At 46.2% G+C, this 22,311-nt stretch overlaps 1 protein-coding gene across 1 annotated transcript in view; it reads left to right on the top strand.

Annotated features, from left to right (window-relative positions):
• TJP1 (tight junction protein 1) overlaps positions 1–22,311 on the top strand; it is a 355,098-nt gene that overhangs the window by 149,722 nt on the left and 183,065 nt on the right. Inside the window, 1 exon segment of the mRNA XM_033920501.1 lies at positions 21,789–22,065. Within this exon segment, the coding sequence (XP_033776392.1) occupies positions 21,789–22,065 (277 nt within the window).

The raw sequence follows: 22,311 nt of genomic DNA, 5'->3' as shown, positions 1-22,311 counted from the left end.
CTCCAGGTGAAAATTTCCCTGGAAGAAACTGAGGTCTTTTCTCCATTTTTTTAAAAAAATTTTCTTTGTTAGAACTTATCTCTTTGCATTCCTCTAAGGCAGTGGGATTTTTCAACAATAGAAATAAGCCATGAGGATGTCCTCCAACAAATAGACTGAAAAGTGACAAATCACCGGGCCCGGACGGAATCCACCAAAGGGTATTAAAAGGGTATTAAAAGAACTAAGAAACGAAATAGCGGAAATACTCCATCGAGTTTGCAACCTATCCTTGAAAACTGGGGAGATCCCGGAGGACTGGAAAATAGCAAATGTTACACCTATCTTTAAAAAGGGATCGAGAGGTGACCCAGGAAACTACAGGCCGGTAAACTTGACTTCAGTTCCGGGCAAGATGGTAGAAGCACTGATAAAAGACAGCATCTGTGAGCACATAGAAAAAAATGGACTAATGAAAGCGAGCCAACATGGCTTCTGCAAAGGAAGATCGTATTAAACAAACTTACTGCACTTCTTTGAAGGGATAAACAGCCAGATGGACAAAGGAGAACCCATAGACATCGTTTATCTCGACTTCCAGAAGGCCTTTGACAAGGTACCTCATGAGCGGCTACTCAGGAAGCTGTGGAACCACGGGGTGGAAGGGGACGTACACAGATGGGTTAAACACTGGTTGGCAGGCAGGAAGCAAAGGGTTGGAGTGAAGGGACACTACTCGGACTGGAGGAGGGTCACGAGCGGTGTTCCACAGGGGTTGGTACTCGGACTGCTGCTCTTCAATGTATTTATAAATGACCTAGAAACAGGGACGAAGTGTGAAGTTATAAAATTTGCGGATGACACTAAACTCTGTAGCAGGGTTAGAACCGTGGAGGAATGTGAAGACCTGAACAAACTGGAGGAGTGGGCGAACAAATGGCAGATGAACTTCAATGTAGAGAAATGCAAGGTCATGCATATAGGGGAAAAAACCCCTGATGTTCAGCTGCAAAATGGGGGATTAGTACTAGGGGAAAGTAACCTTGGGTGTGCTGGTGGATACAACAATGAAGTCAACGGCACAGTGCGCAGCAGCCTCAAAGAAAGCAAACAGAATGTTGGGTATTATTAAGAAGAGTATCACAACCAGAACGAAGGAAGTCATCATGCCTCTGTATTGTGTGATGGTGCGCCCGCACCTGGAGTACTGCGTCCAATATTGGTCACCGTACCTAAAGAAGGACATGGCAATTCTTGAGAGGGTTCAGAGAAGGGCAACAAAAATGATAAAAGGTATGGAAAACCTTTCATACGAAGACAGGTTAGAAAGGCTGGGGCTCTTCTCCCTGGAGAAGCGGAGACTCAGAGGAGACATGATAGAGACATACAAGATCATGAAAGGTATGAAGAGGGACAGATTCTTCAGCCTATTAGGAACCACAAGGGGGCACTCGGAGAAATTGAAAGGGATAGGTTCAGAACCAATGCTAGGAAATTCTTTTTCACTCAGAGGGTGGTGGACACCTGGAATGTGCTTTCGGAGGATGTGATAGGACAGAGTACATTACGGGGTTTCAAAGAGGGATTGGATAAATTCCTGAAGGACTCGGGGATTGAGGGATACAGATAGGGGTAGAGATAGGACCATGAAGGGAAATAGATAGAAGGGAAAAGGGGAATGAAGGGTTTCAGACAAAGAATCACTTTTCAGGTCATGGACCTGATGGGCCTCCGCGGGAGCACTGGGCGCGATGGACCTCTGGTCTGACCCGGCGGAGGCAACTTCTTATATTCTTACCTCACAAGGGGCCATATCAACTCAGAGGAATATTGATCACAATATGATCTACAAGTGAAGATAGAAGAAAGAGTTGATTTCTATGACCACTGGATGAAAACTAACACATTCATTTTAGATAAAATTGCCCCTAAACGAAATAGTAAAAGCTGCTCAAACAAATACAACAAATGGTTTGACATCGAACTCCTAACAATGAAACAATTAGTAAGACGATTAGAAAGAATCTGGAAAAAAACGGGAAAACTGTCAGACCGGAACAACTAGAGATCCAACATAAAAATCTACAAACAGATAAAAGAAAAATGTAAAACTTTTTACTCATCCAAAATTAACTCATCTAATACTAGCTCAAAAGGAGCCAATACAAAAGAACTGTTCAACACAGTTACAAATTTATTTGACACCACACGCTACACTCAACCCATGCATAATACCACGCTACTCACAGCAAATGATCTAGCACAACATTTCGATTCAAAAATCAAAAACCTTAGAAATAACTACCCATCAATTGCTGCACACGAACATCAATCAGAAATTATGAAAGCTGCTCCACTAGACTTTAAACTAACTTTATTGAATTATATAACCAATAACCTAAACAATGGAAAATTCCTCAATAATAATGGTCATATTATAATAACCCCAATCCCAAAAAATCGTAAAGAATTGTCAACATCAGTAACCAACTATAGACCAGTAGCATCTATTCCATTTATGGTAAAAATCATGGAAGGATTGGTACACACCCAACTGCTGGAATATCTCGACCAATTCTCTCTTCTGCACGAAACGCAATCTGGTTTTAGGCCTCTGTTTAGCATTGAGACAGTAATTGCGGCTATCCTGGACAATTTGCGTTACTTGTTTAGTAAGGGCCTCAATGCCCTAATCATGCAATTTGACATGAGCTCTGCCTTTGACTTGGTGGACCATGGAAAACTGTTACAATGCCTAGACGCAATTTGAATCAGTGGAAAGGTACTGAACTGGTTTCGAGGTTTCTTTATATCACACACCTACCAAGTCCGTTTTAATCACGATCTCTCTGACACCTGGAGCAATCCATCGGGCGTGCCACAGGGATCGCCATTATCCACTTTGCTCTTCAATGTTTACATGTCCTCATTGGGTGCGCAATTGTCCCAGCTAGGGATAAAACTATGTAGCTACGCTGACGACTTCACGATAATTATCCCATTCACTAACTCTGTCTCAGAAGTCACCCTCAAAGCAACAGAAGTACTAAATCAGATGGAGCAATGGATGACTGAATTCAGACTAAAACTAAACTCAGAGAAAATAAAATTTTTCATAGCATCGCCACACCCACTTGACACTAAAGCATCAATGTGCATCAACAACTTTAGTTATCCCATTCAACCCACTATGAAGGTATTGGGAGTAACATTGGACCAGAGCCTGACCATGAAAGACCAGGTAGACTCCTTAATTAGAAAAATCTTTCTCACCCTCTGGAAGCTTCGGTCCATCAGAGCTTACTTCGATGTCTCATCATTTCGAATCCTGGTACAATCCCTTATATTGGGTCAACTCGATTATTGTAACATCGCCTACTTGGCACTCCCCCAGAAGAATATGTGGTGATTGCAACTGGTACAAAATGCAGCGTTTAGACTACTTTGTGGACTGAAGAAGTTTAATCACGTAACACCTTCCTATCGACTTCTACACTGGCTGCCGATGGAGGCACGTGTGAAATTCAAGTTTGGTTGTTTTTGCTTCAAGGTACTTTATGGCTTAGCCCCTAAATATATAACAGACCTTTTCTCTTTCACAACCTGGCCAGAGGGAATGAAAAATGCCTATACCTTGGGGTGATATATAGACCTCCCAGGCAACAGGAGGACAAAGACATGGAATTAATCGAGGACATAGAGAACATCACACTGCGCGGGGACACAGTAATGCTAGGAGACTTCAACATGCCAGATGTAGATTGGAACACACTCTCCGTGACTACGGGTAGCAGCAAAAGAATATTAACCTCCATAAAGGGTGCACGTCTCAAGCAATTGGTATTGGAGCCCACCAGGGACCAGGCGTTACTAGACCTAGTTCTCACCAATGGAGATAGCGTCACGGAAGTCTCAGTAGGAGACACACTGGCCTCCAGCGACCATAATATGGTATGGCTCAACCTCAAGAAAGGTTTCCCTAAGACAAACACAGCAACAAGGGTTCTCAACTTTAGAGGCACAGACTTGAACCGCATGGGAGATTTTGTCCATTAGGAGCTACATAAACAAGCAATATCTGACAATGTGGAGGATATGTGGTCGTCTCTGAAGTCCATCCTACACGAAGCAACAGACCAATACATAAAGACAGTAAGTAAACGCAGGAGAAACAAAAGACCCCAATGGTTCAGTAAAGAAATTTCAGACCTAGTTAAACAGAAAAAAGACGCATTTATCACCTACAAACATTTAGGCAGAGAGGGGGGCGAAAGAGGACTATCTAGACAGATCTAAAGCTGTCAAAACAGCAGTCAGAGAAGCCAAACTCCGAATGGAGGAAGAGCTAGCACGGAAAATTAAGAAAGGGGATAAATCTTTCTTCAGCTATATTAGTGACAGGAAAAGAAACAAAGATGGGATAGTACGCCTGAAGCAATCGGATGGTAACTTTGCGGAATCAGATTCTGAGAAGGCAGAACTACTAAACAAATACTTCTGTTCAGTGTTCACCCGCGAAGCGCCGGGAGCTGGTCCACAACTGCAGACGGGAGATAACCAGAAAGACCCGTTTCAAGATTTTGAATTTACGCCCAGTAGCGTCTATGACGAACTATCAAGACTCAAAGTAAACAAAGCCATGGGACCGGATAACCTACACCCCAGAATGCTCAGGGAGTTAAGGGAAGTCCTGGCAGAACCATTATCTGTTCTTTTCAATCTTTCCCTAAGCACAGGAAGGGTCCCCTTGGACTGGAAAATCGCCAACGTAATCCCACTCCACAAAAAGGGCTGCAGGACAGAGACAGCAAACTACAGACCAGTGAGTCTCGCGTCTATAGTGTGTAAATTCATGGAAACACTGATCAAACAGAATCTTGACACAATCCTAGACGAAGAAAAACTGCGTGATCCACACCAACACGGGTTCACCCAGGGTAGATCCTGCCAATCTAATCCGATTAGCTTTTTTGACTGGGTTACTAGACAACTGGACGCCGGAGAGTCACTGGATGTGGTATATTTGGACTTCATTAAAGCATTTGATAGTGTCCCTCATCGAAGATTACTGAACAAGCTGAAATCGATAGGATTAGGAGACACTCTAACTACATGGGTTGGGGATTGGCTGAGCGGTAGACTTCAGAAGGTGGTGGTGAACGGTACCCCATCCGAAGCATCGGATGTGATCAGTGGAGTGCCGCATGGCTCGGTCCTGGGCCCGATTCTATTTAACTTATTCATAAGAGATATGACACAAGGACTTAGAGGAAGGGTATCACTGTTCGCCGACGACACCAAACTTTGCAACATAGTAGGCAAAAGCTTATTACCTGATAATATGACACATGACCTACTGTTGCTGGAACAATGGTCAACTACTTGGCAGCTAGGCTTCAATGCTAAAAAATGCAAGATAATGCACCCGGGTAAGAGAAACCCGCGTAGAACTTATGTACTAAATGGTGATACCTTGGTTAGGACCATGGCGGAACGCGACCTAGGGGTGATCATTAGTGAGGACATGAAGGTTGCCAATCAAGTGGAGAAGGCTTCCTCCAGGGCAAGACAAATGATGGGGTGTATCCGCAGAGGTTTCGTCAGCAGGAGACCTGAAGTTATGATGCCGTTGTACAAAGTCATGGTGAGGCCTCACTTGGAGTACTGTGTTCAGTTTTGGAGACCACACTACCGAAAGGACATGCTGAGGATCGAGTCGGTTCAGTGAACGGCCACCAGGATGGTCTTGGGGCTCAAGGATCTCACGTATGAAGAAAGATTTAAAAAATTGCGGCTGTTCTCACTTGAGGAAAGAAGAGAACAGGGAGATATGATTGAAACATATAAGTACATCACGGGACGCATCGAGTCAGAAGGTGATATCTTCTGGCTCATGGGACCCTCGACCACCAGAGGGCATCTGCTGAAAATCAGGGGAGGGAAGTTTCATGGCGACTCCAGGAAGTACTTCTTCACCGAAAGAGTAGTGGATCATTGGAACAGACTCCCACTCCAGGTGATAAAGGCCAGCAGCGTGACGGATTTTAAGAGAAATGGGATACTCACGTGGGATCTTTAAGGGAGTAAATTCAGGGGAGGGGATACTTGGAATGGGCAGACTTAGAGGGCTATAGCCCTTTTCTGCTGCTTTTTTCTATGTTTCTATACAGGCGAAGCTAATACCCGAACTTTGTTTCTCCACCGGTTAGAGATTGTAAATTTAAAAGTCATCACTAACATCTTTTCTCACATCAAGCAGCACTATGGGGTAAAGATCTAGAACAATTACTCGTGCCTACTACTTATAGGGAATTCAGGAAACGCCTAAAAACTTATCTGTTCCTGAAATACTTAGGAAACCAACCTATACAATCTTAGTCCTCAACAAACGATTTCTAGAACTGTTAATCACTAAGTCTGTACTTTGTTTATTCCACTCAATCTGTAACATCTTTAATCATTGTAAACCGCATAGAACTTCACGGTCCTGTGGTATATAAATTGTTGTTGTTATTATTGTCTCCCTCCCTCCGTGCTGTGCCTCCCTCCAGCAGGTGTCTTACCTTCTGGCCATTTTATGAGGCCTGCGGTCCAATGCCCCCGGTGTTACCTTGTGGCCGGCTCCCTCCACCTCGCAACTGCAGTGTGCACGAAGCCGTGTGCAGCAGCTCCTCGCACGTTCTGCGCCTGAACTGGAAGCCTCTCTGACATTGCATGCGCTTCTGGATGAGGCGCAGGACGCAGCTTCGCGCATATACTGGCTGTGAGGAGGAGGAGGGAGCCGACCAGAAAATCAGACCGCGGGCTGCATAAAATACCCAGGAGGGCCACAAGTTTGACACCTGTGCTCTAAATCTTTTCTTTTGCAGTTAACTTAAAAATTAACCTACTGGGCTAGGCCAGAGATACATCTAATCAAGTGTCCCATTTTCAAAAGTGACCAGTTCAAGTCACAAGTACCTGACAGTTGCAGCAAGTGTGTCACTTGAATGTATTCAAATGTGCAATAACTTCCCTGCAGTAGCTTGAATGCTGCTTCTACAGATTCTCCAGCCCAATGAGTAAAAATTTGCTTTTCTTGGGGAAAATAAATTGAGAAAGCACTGTAATTTGAGAAGGGGAGGAAGGATGGAGCAAGATGGTGGCCATGTCACTCTGAGCATCTGTTTCCTTGATCTTGTTCATAATGAGGAAGAAGAGGAAAGGCAATAATTACCTTGCTGCTGCTAACCAATCGACTCCATCTTCTTCAAGTCCTATGGGACTATTTATGAGCCATTCAACTGAGGCTGGAAATGCCAGTGTGTTGCTGCTGAGTTGTATCCAAGGAGGCCATGGAGGTGGCACCCTTGGCCCTTGAGACAGCGCTGAGCCCAGCAATGTGATAGCCACCTCCTAACTCTGCCACAGGAAAAACATTAGAGGTTCCAGAAATTGAAACCCTGACTCTGTTTGGAGGATTAGCAGCTGACACTGAGAGTTGACATTTTCTCCCTTGAGGGAAGTTTGGGGGAGTTAATACAGGAACCACCTGTGGAAGGAATGGAAAAGGGTCTTTCTCGTACTATCTAGACCTCCTCAAGTTTCCATGAGTGAAGGGAAGTAGTATACTGGTGGGCTGTATTACCATCCACCAGGACAGAATGGACAGACAAATGAAGAAATGTTTGCAGAAATTAGGAAAGCTGGCAAATTGTGATTGCAGTATAATATGTGATTGCAATTTCTCTGTCCAATACAACATCTCAAAAACACTGAACGTTTGATGTGTATGAATGTAGAACACAATCTGATAAACAACACAAGCTTTCAGTATAATAGAATTAACATAATCACCACAGCTAATGAGGAGAAAGAGAGACCTCGGCAACCGTACTGAAGATCACGTTGTCTTCTCATACAATTACATTCTTTCATTGGTCATCTCAAAAACTCTTTTTATGTCTGTGGTCATGCAAACTCTTAGACTTTTGGATTGTGCAAACTAATAAGTTTCAAAATCTTGTCTTAATAAATAATATTCAGAACCTCTTAAGATAAAAAAGAGCACCTGTATACCCAACAGGGCTGCCATTTCACTCAAATATTCTGGCTTCATCAGGGGTTCAGCATTTCATCTGTGCTCAATTTCATCTTTCATGATTTGTTGAATCTATTCCCCATCTCTGATCTTCAGGATGCTGCTGATACCATCTTGGAAGCCAAAAGCAGATGTATTCCACATATTAACAAAGGTGGAAAGAAGAGCAAAGGACAGCTAGCATGGTTAAAAGGTGAAGTTGAAAGAGACTGTTAGAGCCAAAAGAACATCAGTCAAAGAATGGAAAAAGAATCTGAATGAAGAAAATACGAAACAACATAAGCACTGGCAAGTGAGAGGCAAAGCATTGATTAAAATATTCTCTTTCACCCTTCTAAAGAGAAACTTGCCACAGAGGCAAAAATCCCATAGTAACAACTTTTTCAGGTATATCAGAAGCAGAAAGCCTATGAGGGAATCTGTGAGACTGTTTGATCATGATGGAGCAAAAGAGACACTGAAGGAGGACAAGGCCATTGTGGAGAGAATGAATGAATGAATTCTTTGCTTTGGTCTTTACAGAAGGTGTTGTAAGAGAGTTTTCTATACCAGAAATGGTTTTCAAAGGTTAATAATGCAAAGGAGCTGAAAGCAATCTCGGTGAACCTTGGAGATGTTCACCAAACTAACAAGTTAGAGCAGGGGTGCCCAAAAGGTCGATCGTGATTGACCAGTAGATCGCAAGGGCAACGCGAGTCTATCATGGAGCCCATCCCTTGCTCCGCACTTTGCCTTTGCATTCTCCCTGCTTCCCTGACGCGCAAAAGCCAGGCTCGTGCAGCCATTACACAATTGCTGCCTGGCTGGCCCAGAACTTCCTCTCCAACATCAAAATTGACGTTGGAGGGGAATGCTTGTGTAATGGCTGCACGGGCCTGGCTTTTGCGCGTTGGGGAAGCAGGGAGAAATTTGTGGCGGTGGTGGCTTGGGGGCGGCAGGGGAAGAGAAAGAAAGACGTGGCTTGGGTGGGGGGTTAGGGAGAGAGAAAGAAAGGCACAGCTTCATGCTTCCTGGAATTAAACAGGTGGCTGTTCCTCCATTGACCAACTAACAATGTGCTGCCGTCTCTGGCGAGAGACAAGAGAGAAAGAAATGGGGGGAGCAGGGAGGAGAGAGAAAGAAAGAAGGGGCCAGGGAGAGAGAAAGAAAGAAGGGGGCAGAGAGAAATAAAGAAAGAAAATGGAGGGGCAGGGAGAAGAAGAAAAAGTTGGAGGAGGGAATAGAATGTGTCGGGGGGCAGGCAGGGAGAGAGGAAGAAAAAGTTGGACTCATGGAGGGACAGAGAGAGATGTTGATTGAGATGAGGTCTGGAGGAGAGGAAACATGCAGGAGGAAGAAAGAAAGATTGGATGCACAGTCAGAAGGAAGTGCAACCAGAGACTCATGAAATCAGACAACAAAGGTAGGAAAAAATATTTTATTTTCAATTTAGTGATCAAAATGTGTCCGTTTTGAGAATTTATATCTGCTTTCTATATTAGAAACATAGAAGATGACGGCAGAAAAGGGCTACAGCCCATCAAGTCTGCCCACTCTGCTTACCCACCCCCTGTTTATGCCCTAATGACCCAATTTCCTTATCTTGACCCTCGTAGGGATCCCACATGGGTATCCCATTTATTCTTAAAGTCTGGCACGCTGTCTGTCTGCACTGGAAGCTTGTTCCAATGATCACTATGTGCACTATGGTCCCCTTTTACTAAACCGCAATAGTGGTTTTTAGCGCAGGGAGCCTATGAGCGTCGGGAGCAGCATGGGGCATTCAGTGCAGCTCCTTGCGCTAAAAACTTATCGCGGTTTAGTAAAAGGGGAGGGGTTATATTTGTCTATTTTGGGATAGTTGTTACTGAGGTGAGATTGTATATTTTAAAGTCATCTGCCTTGACCTCTGAAAATAAAACCCTGAATATATATTATAATTATCATTTTCTCTGCGTACAGTGTGCTTTGTGTTTTTTAAAATTCTATTGTTGGTAGATCATTATGACTTGGTCATTTTATAAATAGCATGCAAGCCAAAAAAGTGTGGGCACCCCTGAGTTAGAGCATAGGTGCCCAACCTTTTTTGAATCAGAACCCACTTTTTATCCCAGGACAAGCAGGCAGGTATTCTCACTAGTGGGTGATGTCATCAGACAGAGCCCCGGTACGGACGTCTCACAAGCACGTGTTGCTTGTAGAAACTTAAAGTTTCTAGATGCCCGCACCGCGCATGCGCCGGTGCCTTCCTACCCGGAGATCCGGGCGTGTCTCCTCAGTTCTTTCTTTTCCGCGGAGCTGAGAAGTTCAACTTCATCATGCGCTAGCTGAATTCAGTTAAATTTGCCTTCCTTGTCCGCGTTTTCGCTTTCTTTTAATTACAGTTAACAGTTCTTTTCTTTTCGGTAAAAAAAAAAAAAAAAAAAAAAGAAGATTATTTCCTCCGGCGGGTCGAACGGGCCGGCCACGTGGCTCAGGCCCACTGGCTTCGACCTCGCGGCGGAGATTTTCCGGCCTATGTCCCGGCCAATCACCGGGTTTAAAAAGTGCAGCAAGTGCCAACGCGCGATTTCACTCACGGACCCTCACTGGCGCTGTTTGCAGTGTTTGGGCCCTGACCACATTCCGAAATCGTGCAGGCCTTGCTCTACCCTTACGGCACGCTCATTCAAGCGGCGTTGCCTATTGTGGGAATCGATGTTCAAGATGGACGCAGCTAAGGATCCCTCAGCCTCCACTTCATCCGATACCTCCCCGGTTCGGGCAAAACCGGCATCGACCCCTCCTGCATCGAGCGTGGTGAAACCGGCATCGCTCGCCCCGACACCATCCACGAGCTCGACGTCGGTGCCTGCCCCGGTCTCCTCGGTTCAGGTACCTCTTCCTTCCACAGTGCCACCAATGGTCATCAAAGTGCCGAAAGCTACTAAGCAGAAGCACTCGGCCTCGAAGGAGCGCGATGTCCGTGCAGGAGGACCCCCTTTCGGTGCGGATCCCTCCTTATCGGCTTCGCTACGGTCCGTGCTGGAAGCTCAATTCGTTGAGCTCATGCAGACCATCGGACCCGGGCTCATCGCTGCCATACAGGGTGACCTCCCGGTACCGATCCAAAGGGGCGGTCCGCCCCCTCCCCCTCCCCCACACCGTTCGACCTCGACAACCGACGAGGACGAACGGGGGAGGGCGGCGATGCCCACGCGGCAAGCCTCGCTTACCGATATGCCGCCATTAGAACCCATTACGCCTCCGCGCCAACATGGGACCAGACCTCCGATCGATACTCGAAGCCCTGGGCATAGTCAGGAAGAGTTCTTCCGTACTCCTTACCAGACTTGGGTAGCATCGCAAGAACCCGCATCGCAAACCCAATTACGATCCACCGCTTCCAGCCCTATCCACTTGGGGGCCTCGGGAGACCATGCGATGCACAGACGATCCCGATCCCCGTCCCGCCACCGAGACGGGCACCGATCGAGACACTCATCCTGGCACTCCTCACGCCATTCGGAGGTGTCACCGCAGAAAAAACTGCAACGTAGGGGATACTCCTCATCAGAGGTGTCCCCTCCGAGGGGCCCGGAGTACGAGGAGACACCGGTGCCCGATTCTCCTTGTCACTCCCCGATGTCCACGGACCTGGAGGCCTCATCCTCCTCCAGCCCGTCCCACAGACCGACGCTGGCGGAACAATTGTCCTTCTCATCATTCCTCCGACAAATGGCGGATGATCTGGATGTGACCCTTGACACGGGCTCCAGATACTCCAAAGAGTATCTGGACACCATGCACTTACCTAACCCTCCAACGGAGTCGCTTCGGCTCCCCTTGCATAAATTACTGGACCAGACCTTCATGCAGTGCTTCGAAACGCCGTATTCCATACCGGCGATCCCCAGCAAACTCGATGCTCGATACCGCATCGTGCACCATAAAGGGTTCAAGGGCCCTCAACTCTCCCACCAATCCCTACTGGTCGAGTCCTCCCTTAAACGCTCTCATCCCTCCCAGGTCTACGCCTCTGTACCGCCGGGCCGAGAGGGAAGAACGATGGACAAATTTGGTAGAAAATTCTACCAAAACTCCATGATGGCGTCACGGGTGCTAAACTACAACTTCTTTTTCTCTTCCTATCTGGAGTTCTTCTTGCCGGTGCTCCGCAAGTTCACTCCGTTCATAGACAACCAAGCTCGATTCGAGTTCGAGGAAGTGGTAGCCTCCCTCTCCCAATTACGACTCCAGCTGATGCAATCCTCCTTCGATGCATTCGAACTCTCGGCACGCGCCGCCGCAAGCGCGGTAGCTATGCGTCGCCTGGCATGGCTCCGTACTATCGATATGGATCCCAACCTACAGGACAGACTCGCCAACGTACCATGTGCTGGAGCTGACCTGTTCGATGAGTCTATCGAAACTGTTACCAAGAAGCTGTCGGATCATGAAAAATCCTTTCAATCCATCCTACGGCCCAAACCCAAACCTCAACAGTCTCGACCTTCCAGGCCACCCCTGATTTACCAGCGGCGTTACATGCCCAGACAAACGCCTGCTGCGAGACAGCCTGCGAAGAGACAACCTCCCCAGAAGTCTCAGCAAAAACTTCAGCCACCGGCTGTACCTAAGGCTCCCCAGCCCTTTTGACGCCCCTCCCGGGAGCATAACCTCGGCCTCTCCCATAGGGGGCCGCCTCCATCTTTGTTACCACCGATGGGAGGCCATAACCACGGACCTATGGGTCCTCTCCATCATAAGAGAAGGATACTCTCTTCAATTCCACCGGGTCCCCCCGGACCATCCTCCAAGAGGGTATCCTTCAAGCTCGACGCAGACCGCCCTTCTTCTTCAGGAAGTCCAAACCTTACTTCAGCTTCGGGCTGTCGAGCCGGTCCCGTCAGACCAATTGAACCGAGGGTTTTACTCCCGGTACTTCCTCGTCCCGAAGAAAACGGGCGACCTGCGACCCATTTTAGACCTTCGGGCCCTCAACAAGTTCCTGGTCAAAGAGAAGTTTCGCATGTTGACTTTGGCTTCTCTATACCCCCTCCTCGAGCAGAACGACTGGTTATGCTCCCTGGATCTCAAGGAGGCCTACACTCACATCCCCATTCACCCGGCCTCCCGAAAGTTCCTCAGATTTCGGGTGGGAAATCTGCACCTACAGTATCGAGTGCTACCATTCGGCCTATCTTCGTCCCCCAGAGTCTTCACAAAGTGCCTGGTGGTAGTGGCCGCAGCACTCCGGGACAGGGGTCTACAGGTGTTTCCATACCTCGACGACTGGCTCATCAAGGCCCCGTCAGCCCCAGAGGTCACTTCGGCGGCCTTGGCTACAACCTACTTCCTCCAGAATTTGGGCTTCGAGATCAACTTCTCCAAGTCTCATCTACAACCCACCCAGTCCCTCCCCTTCATCGGAGCGGTCCTGGACACCACCCGACTCCGAGCATTCCTGCCCCGGCAACGCATGGAGTCTCTTCTTCATCTCTGCCAGTCGGTGGCTACTCGCCAAACCCTACGGGCGAGACAACTGATGGTGCTCCTGGGCCATATGGCCTCCACAGTACACGTGACACCCTTTGCCAGACTCCACCTCAGGATCCCCCAGTGGACCCTGGCATCACAGTGGAATCAGACATCCGATCCACTATCCAAACGCATCGTAGTCACACCTGCTCTTCAGCAGTCTCTACTTTGGTGGATGACCTCTTCGAATCTATCCAGAGGTTTGCTGATGCACTCTCCCCCCCATCAGAAAGTTCTCACAACCGATTCGTCGAATTACGCATGGGGGGCCCACCTGGAGGGTCTCCGCACCCAAGGATTCTGGACCAGTGCGGAAAGACTACACCAAATCAATCTATTGGAACTCAGAGCCATCTTCAATGCGCTCCAAGCTTTCCAACACCTACTCCACGACATGGTAATCCTCATTCGCACAGACAATCAGGCCGCCATGTATTATATCAACAAGCAAGGAGGCACGGGCTCGGCCCTCCTTTGCCAGGAAGCTCTACGAGTCTGGGACTGGGCGGTGCGCCACAACGCCCTACTCAGAGCAGTATACATCCAGGGGGAGAACAACGTCTTAGCAGACAAACTAAGCCGTCTGCTACAACCGCACGAATGGACTCTCCATTCCAACCCCCTTCACCAAATCTTCACGCAATGGGGGACGCCTCAGATAGACCTCTTTGCGGCTCCCCACAACGCCAAACTGCCTCAGTTTTGCTCCAGGATCTACACTCCTCATCGCCTCGAGGCAGATGCTTTTCTACTGAACTGGGGGAAACGATTTCTATATGCGTTCCCACCATTCCCGCTGATCCAGAAGACTCTGGTCAAGCTGAAACTCGAACGGGCCACCATGATTCTAATAGCTCCTCGGTGGCCCAGACAACCTTGGTTCTCCCTCCTACTTCAACTCAGCAGCAGGGAACCAGTACCACTTCCAGTGTTTCCTTCACTACTTACTCAACATCAAGGATCACTACTTCATCCCAACCTGCAGTCTCTCCACCTGACAGCTTGGTTCCTCTCAACGTAACCCCTCACCAATTCTCACAAGAAGTGAGGGAGGTCTTGGAAGCTTCCAGGAAGCCCGCCACTCGACAATGCTACTCCCAGAAATGGACCAGATTCTCCTCATGGTGTGTTTCTAAGTCAAAGGAACCTCAGCGAGCTTCCTTATCCTCCGTGCTGGACTATCTCCTACACCTATCTCAATCTGGGCTCAAGTCCACATCCATACGAGTCCACCTGAGCGCTATTGCGGCGTTCCACCAGCCTCTACAAGGGAAACCCCTCTCGGCCCATCCGGTGGTCGCCAGATTTATGAAAGGACTCTTCCATGTTAACCCTCCTCTCAAACCACCCCCAGTAGTTTGGGACCTCAATGTAGTCCTTTCCAACCTCATGAAGCCCCCGTTTGAACCACTCAACAGGGCCCCTCTGAAGTATCTCACCTGGAAAGTGCTTTTCCTTGTAGCCCTTACGTCCGCTCGCAGAGTCAGCGAACTCCAGGCATTGATGGCGGACCCACCATTCACAGTATTCCACCATGACAAGGTGGTCCTCCGCACTCACCCGAAATTCCTGCCTAAGGTGGTCTCCGAATTTCATCTCAACCAATCCATTGTACTTCCAGTATTCTTCCCTAAGCCTCATTCTCACCACGGAGAATCGGCCCTTCACACTCTAGACTGTAAACGTGCCTTGGCTTTCTACCTGGATCGCACCAAGCCACACAGAACCACTCCTCAACTTTTTGTCTCCTCCGATCCTAACAAGTTGGGAAGACCCGTATCAAAGCGCACCATCTCTAATTGGATGGCGGCTTGTATCTCTTTCTGCTATGCCCAGGCTGGATTATCACTTCCTTGTAAGGTCACAGCCCATAAGGTCAGAGCAATGGCAGCCTCAGTAGCATTCCTCAGATCAACACCAATCGAGGAAATTTGCAAGGCTGCCACCTGGTCCTCGGTTCACACATTCACCTCACATTATTGTCTGGATACCCTCTCCAGACGGGATGGACAGTTTGGCCAAACAGTATTGAAAAATTTATTCTCTTAAGTCGCCAACTCCCCCTCCATCCCACTGAGGTTAGCTTGGAGGTCACCCACTAGTGAGAATACCTGCCTGCTTGTCCTGGGATAAAGCAATGTTACTTACCGTAACAGTTGTTATCCAGGGACAGCAGGCAGCTATTCTCACGTCCCACCCACCTCCCCTGGGTTGGCTTCTCAGGCTAGCTACCTGAACTGAGGAGACACGCCCGGATCTCCGGGTAGGAAGGCACCGGCGCATGCGCGGTGCGGGCATCTAGAAACTTTAAGTTTCTACAAGCAACACGTGCTTGTGAGACGTCCGTACCGGGGCTCTGTCTGATGACATCACCCACTAGTGAGAATAGCTGCCTGCTGTCCCTGGATAACAACTGTTACGGTAAGTAACATTGCTTTCAGTGAATATTGAAAAACGAGGACAAATTTTTAAAAATTATTTTATTAGAAGATAATAACAATATTATCATGGTATGATTAAAAAATATGTTGTTAAAAAATGACTATTATAATATTAGTGATAGAGCTGAGCTTAATGTGATGAAACTTCCATCCAGCGTCTGCTCCTTCCTCTCTCTCTCCACTTCCCTTCAGCGTCTGCTTCCCTCTCTTGTCCCTCCTCACTTCCCTTCAGCATCTGTTACCCTTCCCCCTCTCCTTCCACTACCCTTAAGCGCCGCTCAACCTCTTCCCCTCATCAGGCCACCTTCCTCCCTTCTCCTCACCTGTGTGGGCGCTCTTCATAGTTTTCTCTTTCTGAGATGTCCGGACGCGGCAACATTCTCACCAAGTCCTGTGTGACTGTCCTAAAGCTTCTCCTCTGACACACTTCCTATTGCCGCCTGGGTGGCTTGCGTCACAGGAGAAGCTTTGGGGTAGTCGCATGGGACTTGGCGAGAACGTTGCCATAGCGGCAAAATGTTGAAGTGTCAAAAGTTGAAGAATCAAAACAAAGACGACAATGCTGCCATCAGTGGCCATTGGATTCGCCAATTGCTCAAGGGGGCGACATCTGGTCCTCAATACCCCCTCAATATGACTTGGAAACAAAATGCCCCTCTTAAGACTTCTCAGTGCCCACCAGTGGGCGGTAGCACTCCCATTGGGAACCACTGAGTTAGAGTTATAAAACACCTGGAATGGATGGTATACTTTCCAGGGTACTGAAAGAACTCTAGTATTAAACTGCTGATCTGATATCATTGAAATTGTCTATAGTACTGAAGATTGGAGGGTGGCCAATATAACTCTGATTTTTTAAAAGGGTTCTAGGAGTGATCTGGGAGATTACAGCCTGACTTCAGTGCCGGGCAAGATGGTGGAAACCATTATAAAGAATAAAATTAGGAAACATGGTGTAATGGGACAGTGTAATGGGTTCATCCAAGGGAAGTCTTGCTTTACCAGTTTACTTAATTTCTTTGGAAGTGTGAATATACATGTGGATAAAGGTGAGCTGATTGATGTAGTCTAGCTACAGTAGATTTTCAGAAACCTTTCAACAAACTTCTCATAAGAAACTCCTGAGAAATTTAAAAAGTCAAGACATAGGAGCTATGCTAAGGAGTGTCTAGTGTGTGCAAATTTTTTTCTGGGAATAGCAGCGTCTAAAAACCAATAGTTTTTGATCCCAGTATTTGTAGTGCATTTCTGTATATAATACAAATAAAATCACACACATGGTAATTGATTTAGTTTAGTTTAATTTTTATATAGTGTAATTTTGTTTGAAGTAATAAGTATAGAAATCCAACCAGGTCGTGCATGTGCAAGACCGGAGGGTTAGGACTTCGATGGGAAGATAAGACTCAATGGGAAACCAAGGTGGCAAGGGGGCCCCTTCTGGTGACTCAGACAGGCCGTGACCTGTTCGGGCCGCCGCGGGAGCGGACTGCTGGGCAAGATGGACCTGTGGTCTGACCCAGCGGAGGCACTGCTTATGTTCTTATGTTCTTATGTTCTTAAAGTTAGTTGGGTCAGTATTTTTGTGAGCAACCATGTAACGACAATGTAAAATGTGTGAGTAATTGCTCACACGCTCCATTTAGAGGGAACATATAGCATAGGAGGCAATGTTCAGTTGTAGATTAGGAATTGGTATTGAACAGAAAAAGAGAGTAGGGTTAAATTACCATTTTTCTCAATGGAGGAGAGTGAATAGTGGAATGCCGCAGAGATCTATACTGGGAACAGTGCCTTTTAACATATTTATAAATGGTCTGGAAATCAGAATGACAAGTGAGGTGTTTAAATTTGTAAATGAGACAAAGCTGTTCAAAGTTGTTAAAATACATGCATACTGTGTAAAATTGCAGGAAGACCTTAGGAAATTGGAAGACTGGGCATGGAAATGGCAGATAAAATTTAATTCGGACAAATGCAGAGTGATGCACATTGTCCTCAAGTTTTATTAAGTTTACTAGCTGATGCCCCGGCGTTGCACGGGTATTTAATTATAGCAATAACACTGTAAATGGATTCAAATAAAGATACTTTATAGTGGTGAATGAAAGTATTTTTTTACAGCTTAATAAAAAGTACAATATTCAAATTATAATGTGAAATATTTGACAAAATGAATACAATACAACTAACGCAAAACGTGATTATAAACAACAATTTTAGTTTCACCTCCTGGAGCAAGAACATATAAATTCTTGGGTGAACCCACCCTTGAGCAAGCAACATATAGAAACATAGAAACATAGAAGATGACGGCAGAAAAGGGCTACAGCCCATCAAGTCTGCCCACTCTGCTTACCCACCCCCTGTCTATGCCCTAATGACCCAATTTCCTTATCTTGACCCTCGTAGGGATCCCACATGGGTATCCCATGTATTCTTAAATTCTTTAAGCTTCCAGTGCAGCTGTCTGCCTCGATCACCTGCACTGGAAGCTTGTTCCAATGATCAACCACTCTCTCTGTGAAGAAATACTTTCTGGTGTCGCCATGAAATTTTCCGCCCCTGAGTTTGAGCGGGTGCCCTCTTGTGGCCGAGGGTCCCTTGAGAAAGAAAATATCATCTTCCACTTCGACACGTCCCGTGAGGTACTTAAATGTTTCGATCATGTCTCCCCTCTTCCTACGTTCCTCAAGAGTGTAGAGCTGCAATTTGTTCAGTCTCTCTTCGTACGAGAGACCCTTGAGCCCCGAGATCATCCTGGTGGCCGTCCGTTGAACCGATTCAATTCTGTGCACATCTTTACTGTAATGTGGCCTCCAGAACTGCACACAGTACTCCAGATGAGGTCTCACCATGGCCCTGTACAACGGCATTATGACTTCAGGCTTTCAGCTGACGAAACTTCTATTGATACATCCCAATATCTGCCTTGCCTTAGATGAAGCCTTCTCCACTTGATTGGCAGTTTTCATGTCTGCACTGATGATTACTCCTAAATCTCGTTCTGCTGAAGTCCTAGTTAAAGTTTCTCCGTTCAAGAAGTACGTCCTGCATGGATTTCCGCTTCCGAGGTGCATGACCTTACATTTCTTAGCATTGAAGCCTAGCTGCCAGGTTGAGGACCAACTTTCCAATGTAAGCAGGTCCTGCGCCATATAATTCTGTAAACTGCATTCACTTATTATATTACATAGTTTGGCGTCATCGGCGAATAGTGTTATTTTACCTTGAAGCCCTTGAGTCAGATCCCCTATGAATATGTTGAAAAGGAGTGGACCCAGGACCGAGCCCTGCGGCACTCCACTGGTCACCTCCGATGTTTTAGAGAGGGTACCATTAACCACCACCCTCTGAAGTCTGCCACTCAGCCAATCATTGACCCATGCAGTTAGTGTCTCTCCTAACCCCATCGATTCCATCTTGCTTAGCAGCCTGCGGTGTGGGCCGCGAGACCCCCAGAACATATCACCCCAGGTAGTGAGGGATCTGCATACCAAGTTATGTTCAAATCGGTAAAGCCGTTTTTGAATTACTGTGAGAATGGCAGCTTTTTACATTATTTCCATTGACATGAATGGGTGAAAACTGATTTTCTGTTTGTAGCTCCGCCCACATGTGCAGGTGGGCCGCGAGACCCCCAGAACATATCACCCCAGGTAGTGAGGGATCTGCATACCAAGTTTCGTTCAAATCGGTCAAGCTGTTTTTGAATTACTGTGAGAATGGCAGCTTTTTACATTATTTCCATTGACATGAATGGGTGAAAACTGATTTTCTGTTTGTAGCTCCGCCCACGTGTGCAGGTGGGCCGCGAGACCCCCAAAACATATCACTCCAGGTAGTGAGGGATCTGCATACCAAGTGTCGTTCAAATCGGTCAAGCCGTTTTTGAATAACTGTGAGAATGGCAGCTTTTTACATTTTTTCCATTGACATGAATGGATGAAATCTGAATTTATGTTTGTAGCTCTGCCCACGTGTGCAGGTGGGCCGCGAGACCCCCAGAACATATCACCCCAGGTAGTGAGGGATCTGCATACCAAGTTTCGTTCAAATCGGTCAAGCCGTTTTTGAATAACTGTGAGAATGGCAGCTTTTTACATTATTTCCATTGACATGAATGGGTGAAATCTGAATTTATGTTTGTAGCTCCGCCCACGTGTGCAGGTGGGCCGCGAGACCCCCAGAACATATCATCCCAGGTAGTGAGGGATCTGCATACCAAGTTTCGTTCAAATCGGTCAAGCCGTTTTTGCGTGATCGCGGCACATACACACACACATACATGCATACATACATACACACATACATACCTCCGATTTTATATATATATATATATATAGATTAAAATATTTGTTTGACCGCTGGTCCAACATCACCTTCACCTTCATTCATCTTCTCATCCATTTTTGTTGCAGGGAACTAGCAGCTGCAGCAGAGACTCTGAAACGCATCCTGCGGCCTCCCTGCTTTCCTTTTGCCATGATCTGCCCAGTTGAAAAAGGAAGTTGTGTCATTGGGGGCGGACCACGGCAGAAGGAAAGCAGAGAGGGAGGCCGCAAGCTGTGTTTCAGAGTATGTTCTTCAACTGCTAGTTCCTGCAACAAATATGGATGAGAAGTTGAACGAAGAGTGAAGACGACATCTGACTAACTTGCTTAGAAGAGGGAGGATGGGATCTCGGCCGTGGCCACTAAACTGATCACCACAGGGAGATTTCCTTGTGGCAATCAGCTCGGCAACAAACCAACTCTCTAACCGGCGCCTGTGACATGGATGCTGATTAGAGAATTGAAGTGGTTAGGTGTCTGTCCATCAGGACAGATGCGATTCTTTTTTTTTTTTTAATAATTTTTATTGATAAAGCAGCCAACAGCAATACAAGAAACAGAAACTACATCGCTGTTGCTTATAGATGCGATTCTATATAGGACGCCTATGGCGATTCTCAAAAGCCACTTAGGTGGCTGCTGAGACTGGGCATCCTATACAGAATCTGACCCTAACTGCTTAGTGTGAGAATGACCACTCTCCACCTCTGACACATGCCCTCAAAAAATCATTACAAAAAATGACCACACAATTACCATGTGTAAATATTAAAATTATAGGATGCTTTTAGTACACCCTGCAGTAAGCATTTTTCCATGTGCTAAGTCTGCCTTAGGGCTTAGGGTACCATAGTAAAAGGGCCTCCTAAGTAGTAATGAATCAATTGGAAGGGTGTCCAGACTTTTCACTTGTCAGTTTCATTTCCTGTTGAAATGAACAATATTTAAAAATACCGAAAAGCTGTTGTAAAAATTGTCAGGTTCTGTTGATACAGATCGGTTCATATAGTTTGACTAGGGTTCCTAAACTTTTGTACACAATTGTATCTTCTGTAATGTAATGTAATTTGCTTTGAACTCAGGCATGGAAAGATAATTTAGTCTAAATCCAAAAGGATGTGACAGTCTCTGTGGGGGAAATACGACTGCAGTCACTAAACTTTAGTTAAGATTTTTAAGAATATGTTAAGATTTTTTAGAATAAATAATTGTGAAAAGCATGCCTGTGGTTGAAAGTTAATTGCTCAAATCCACTGCTGTATTAAAACTACAAAATGGAAGAGAAAGAAACGTTATACAGTAAAAAGTGTGTATTTATCATTATGCTTTATTTAATACTTATAAATAACTTTTCCTGCAGATGTGCCAATTTTTAGGGTTAAAAGCTTAGGAAAGCAGTTGAATTAGGATTTATTTGTTTTAGAAAAGAAATAATGGAACATATATTGCCTGCAGACAATACGAAGGAAAAAGAAAGTTCAGCTTCCAGTTGCCCGGCCAGAGCCAGTATCAGACCATGAAGAAGACAGTTATGAAGAAGAAGTGGTGCATGATCAGCGAAGTGGGCGTAGTGGCCCAGGTGCCAACAGGAAAAATGAGAAAAGTTGGGTGAGAGAGAGAAGTGCAAGCAGAGAAAGGAGTTTATCACCAAGATCGGATAGACGATCTGTGACTTCAAGTCAGCCTCCAAAACCTGCCAAGGTAACACTGGTGAAATCTCGGAAAAATGAAGGTGAGTTTATTTGCTTTAATTTTTGAATGCATATGTGTGTGTTGATTTTGCACTATAATTGATTTTGCATATGTGTGTGTTGATTAAACCACTATAATATGTTCTGAAACATTGTTATAATGTAACCATTGGCACTATTTGAATAAATTTGAATGAAGGACACTCCAATATCCAATATACCGTATTTTCGCGGATATAACGCGCACCATTGTAAAACGCGCACAGGGGTATAGCGCGCAGAAATCA

Source organism: Geotrypetes seraphini, chromosome 14, assembly GCF_902459505.1.
Source record: "Geotrypetes seraphini chromosome 14, aGeoSer1.1, whole genome shotgun sequence".
In the NCBI taxonomy this organism is placed as follows: Eukaryota; Metazoa; Chordata; class Amphibia; order Gymnophiona; family Dermophiidae; genus Geotrypetes; species Geotrypetes seraphini.
Note: the sequence above shows the minus strand (reverse complement) of the source record. Positions and strands in the feature narration are given on the sequence as shown.